The 5,070-nt window shown below is 43.0% G+C and overlaps 1 protein-coding gene across 1 annotated transcript in view; it reads left to right on the forward strand.

Annotated features, from left to right (window-relative positions):
* Positions 1-5,070, forward strand: part of Sptlc2 (serine palmitoyltransferase, long chain base subunit 2) — a 113,365-nt gene that overhangs the window by 94,002 nt on the left and 14,293 nt on the right. The window contains exon 11 of the mRNA XM_013017303.1: positions 2,478-2,607. Within this exon, the coding sequence (XP_012872757.1) occupies positions 2,478-2,607 (130 nt within the window). The remainder of the gene's footprint in view (positions 1-2,477; positions 2,608-5,070) is intronic.

The raw sequence follows: 5,070 nt of genomic DNA on the forward strand, positions 1-5,070 counted from the left end.
CCACTTCCGGCTTTTTTCTTTTTGCTTATGTGGTGCTGAAGAATCGAACCCAGGGCCTCAGGCATGCAAGGCAAGCACTCTACCACTGAGCCAACTTCCCAGCCCACTTCTGGCTTTTTCTATGTATGTGGTACTGAGGAATTGAACCCAGGGTTTCATGCATGCTAGGTACAAACTCTACCACTAAGCCACACTCCCAGCCCAAGGTACTTCTTTTTGATGAGTCATTTTTTTGTATGTGCTCCGGTCCTGGGGCTTGAACTCAGAGCCTGGGCACTGTCCCTGACCTTTTTTCCTCAAGGCTACTATCATACTACTTGAGCCACAGCTTCATTCCCGCTTTATGGTGGTAACTGGAGCTAAGTCTCAGACTTTCTGCCCAGACTGGCTTCAAACCATGATTCTCAGATCTCAGCCTCCTGAGAAGCTAGGATTGCCAATAAGAGCCACTGGCACCAGGCTCTGCTGAATTCATTTTAAGCTGAATCTTAAATATGAAATTGGATAAGGACCATTTCTCAAGTTTGAGAACAGTTAGGGCTCGGAATATGTCTTAGTGGTAGAGTGCTTGACTTAGCATGCATGGATTCCTTAGTACCATAGAAACAGAAAAAGCTGGAAGTGGCACTGTGGCTCAAGTGGTAGAATGACAGCCTTGAGCAAGCTCAGGGACAGTGCCCAGGCCTTGAGTTCATGCCCCAGGACTGGCTAAATAAATAAAAGAACAAATATATTTTTATTCATCTTTGACACTTATACCCACCATAGCCCATATCACTCAAAGAGAATAGGGAAGAGTCCAGAAGTACAGGGGAAGAGGTGCTCTCAGAGAAGAAAGCTCAGTTTTCAACACCAAGTCATGGGGCAGTTGGCAATTTGGCCTCCGGAGGAAGTAGTAGAGACTTCCTTATTTTTCTTTCAATGGAGATATCATACACTGGAGGATTATCAGATCTGGAGGATTTAGAGGACTGTGTCTAATCTGTCTACACAAGCAAAAGTGACAGTGTACGTGATAGTTACAAGCAGGGAGGGAGAGGAAGAATTGGAGTGAAGCACTCAGCTGTTCAGGAAGAGGCACTGTTCAGCGGGTCCTGACACAGGAGAAGCGCACAGCGATGTGCTAGTGCTGGGAGATTAGGAACAGACTGGCTTTTAGATGTGCTGGACCTTTTATTTCCTAACAAATGCTGCAAACAAATGAAGCAAAAAGTAGAAAAGAAAGAAGGCAGATCAATAAGAAAAGACAAAACAACATAATTTGGCAAGCAAAAATTAAAAGGAAGTTAGAATTGGTTGTTTAGTCAAGATTCAGATGCACACTAAGGCCATAGACAAGATACAGATGTGGAGTAAGACCACAAAACAGCTGGCTTCGGGCGAAGTTTCTTGTTGAACATGAATTGCATAGTCTGGGTAATCAGCTGAAACCAGGATGCCAGCTGGCCTGGCACAGATCAAGAGCAACCTGTGTCCTAAAGGCAGCTTTCCTGTCAAGTCAGTCAAAGAAATGCCTGGTCCGGAGCCAGGGAGCCATCCTGACATGGTTCACAGTGGTAGTAAATACCCATGTTACACAAATCCTCTGTCCTCAGACCTTAAGTTGTTTTTTGTTTTGAGGACAGCAATTTTTACTCAGGCTCCTTGTGTAGCCTCCGAATCATATAGTAAATTTCATGCTGTGGATTGAATCCAAGGCTTTGCTCATGCTAAGCAAGCATTTTACCACTTGAGTTTCATTCCTATACCTAGGTTGTATTTTTATAGTTTTTGGTGGTATGGGGGTTTGAACTTGGGGCCCAAAGCTTGCTAGGCACTAGACACTCCACCACTTGAGCAACACCAGCCCTTTTTGTGTTGGCTGGTTTTTAGTTATTTTTCAAGCTCAGGGCCAGCCATCATACGGCAGTCCTCCTACCTGTAGCCACTCACATACCTGAGATCAAAAATATATGCCACCACATCCAACTTGTTGATTGAGATAGGGTCTCCTTAACCTTTTGCCCAATTTGACCTCAGCCTCCTAATCTCCACCTCCAAAGTTGGTAGAATAACAGGCATGGCATGAGTCACCATACACAACCTATTTTGTTTTTGACTTGGGTTCTTGCCTACTACCTTTGCCAATGCTGGCTTTAAACTTGCAATTTTCCTGCCCTGTCTTCCCAAGTAGCTAGGATTATAGAGGTGTACATCACCATACCTGGCTGAAGACACTTTGTAAGGCTATAATCAGAAATCACTTTAGGGAAATAGCATTAAAATTTGTCTCCACCAATTCCTTCACAGTAGTAAAGGAGAAAAGACCATCATAAGACTGAATGGTTTTAACTTTAGATTTCAGAGAACACTTGTATTACAAGCTATAAATGTCTCTATCACCAAGAGATTAAATCACTTGGGACAGGAAGTCATTGTAATTGTACCACATGCTTTATGAACTTTCTGCTTTCTTTTCCTTGGTTTCCCCTTCACAGAGCCTTCGGACGGGAGATGCTGAAGCGGAACATTGGTGTAGTGGTGGTGGGATTTCCTGCTACCCCCATTATTGAGTCAAGAGCCAGGTTTTGCCTATCTGCAGCTCATACCAAAGAAATACTTGATACGGTAAGTCATTTAACCTTAGTATAACTATGTCGATACTAAAAGGAGCTGTATATCAATTGAAATTAATCAGCATTGAACCTGCCATTCTTTGAGCACTGAAGATCCTTGCTTTTAAGACAGATCAGAGGTACACAATGCATTGACAGACAATTACAGACTCAGAGGCATCATCCACCAAACCAGTGTCAGAGCTCTGGAGAAAATCTATCAGCTTCATTTTTGTTATATTTTGTTTTTTGAGTTTTCTACATAGCCCAGGCTAACCTGGAACTCACTATGTAGCCCAGACTGGCTTTGAACTATCTTCCTACTTCTTCCCCTGGTTCCTGAGAGCTGAGATTATAGGAGTATGCTACCATGCATAGCTCCAGTTCATCCTGTACCATTCTCTCCCTGGTTATGGATTCTGCAGCTATAGAGCTCTCTTTCTACTCCAGCTGTTTATAAATTTGCTTTTATATGTTATGTCTATAACATTTTCTTTCTTGGGCCTTCTCTCTTCCTTGACTGGCTGTTACTTTCTTGTCATCTCTGCACATAAAGAAATGATCAGGCCATTCCCAAACCTCTTGCTGGATGTTCCTATGGAATCTGAAAAGTTCCCCTTATTCATAAATACTTCACACCAAGAATGATGTGTAATAGCTAATATTTCCATTGGCCTTTGAGGGGGGGGCTTTTGCTTACCTAGCCTGCTTACTCATAGCTGCTGCTCTACCATAACCCCAGCCTGGCTTTTTGCTGGTTATTTTGGAGATAGAGTCTCATGTACTTTTCTGCTTGAGTTGGCCTCAAACCTCTAGATCCTCCAGATCTCAGCCTCCTGAGCAGCTAGGATGATAGGTATGGCCATCTGTCATGTGGAATTTTAAATTATAAATCCTATATCAGAGATTAGGGGACTAAGGTTAATGGTTTTTTTTTTTTTGGGGGGGGGGGTCCGGTCATGGGGCCTGAACTCTAGGCCTGGGCGCTGTCCCTCAGCTCTTCAGCTCAAGGCTAGCACTCTACCACTTGAGCTACAGCGCCATGTCCAGCTTTTTCTGCTTATGTGGTGCTGAGGAATTGAACCCAGGGCCTCATGCATGCAAGGCAAGTGCTCTACCACTGAGCCAACTTCCCAGCCCAGGTTAATGGGTTTTTTCCAGCTAGTATTCAGGCTTAAGTTGGTTCCACATGGAGTTTTCAATTATCCATCTCAATAGCACCACTGCTCTTACATCTTACTGAAGTCCAGCTCTTCTGGAATGAAGAATATTTTACTTATATTAAAATGCCTTATGCATTTTAATGTTATTGGTAGTTTATTCCCCTTTCTTCAAACACTAACTTTTTAAAATATATATATAATTATTATCTTGTTATTATTAAGGTATTGTACAGAGTAGTTATCATTTCAGGTAATGAGTTCAGGACAATGTCACCCCTTCCTTCCCTTTTCCCTAGTTTCCCCCTCCCATCCCTGCCCACAAACTACATAGTTCATGTTCCACATAGTATATACTGAATACTATGACTGCATTTATTTACCCTTCCTCCCTCCCTTTCTATCTCTCTCCTTTGCTCTGCCCCAGAAAGGAAAAAAAAAAAGGAAGAAAGGCAAAAACAGACAATAATACCAACAACAACAAAAAACCCATGTTTCCATTTCCTGGAATTCATTTCAGTGAATGGCATTTTAAATGTTCAGAGGAGTTGGGTTCCTCCTCTAAGAGTATCTTCCTTTAGTCTCACTGTGTGTGAATGCCTAGAGTCCTCTATAAGTTATCCTGTCCAGTTATAGTTTGGATCTAGCTTCCACATATGAGAGAAAACATGCACCGTTTATCTCTCTGAGCTTGGCTTACCTCACTTAACATGATTTGTTCTAGTTCCATTCATTTCCCTGCAAATGACACAATATTCTTTCTAATGGATGAGTAAAATTCCATTGCAAACACTGATTTTTTAAATTAAATTTAAGAACAGGAAAACATGTCTTTAAACTGGTAACCAATTCAGAAATATGAGATGAGCATTTTTGTATGGAATTGTAGAAATGTGATTGCCAAGTTTTTCTTTGATAATGCTGGGGGTTGAACTCAGAACTTCTTTCATGACTGGTTCCTTACCATCTGAGCCAGGCCTCCAGCCTTGCTTTTTGCCTTTTTTGTCGGTTATGGGGCTTGAACTCTGGGTCTGGGTGCTGTCCATCAGCTCTTCAGCTCAAGGCAAGCACTCTACCACTTGAGCCACAGTGCCACTTCTGGTTTTCTGGAGACAGGAGTCTCACAGTCTTTCCTGCCTGGGCTGGCTTTGAACCAAGATCCTCAAATCTCAGCCTCCTGAGTAGCTAGGATTACAGGCGTGAGCCACCGATGCCCGGCTTGCAGTTCATTTTTTTTGGGGGGGTCCGGTTGTGGGGCCTGAACTCTGGGCCTGGGCGCTGTCCCTCAGCTCTTCAGCTCAAGGCTAGTGCTCTAC

Source organism: Dipodomys ordii, unplaced genomic scaffold (assembly GCF_000151885.1).
Source record: "Dipodomys ordii isolate 6190 unplaced genomic scaffold, Dord_2.0 Scaffold2, whole genome shotgun sequence".
NCBI lineage: Eukaryota > Metazoa > Chordata > Mammalia > Rodentia > Heteromyidae > Dipodomys > Dipodomys ordii.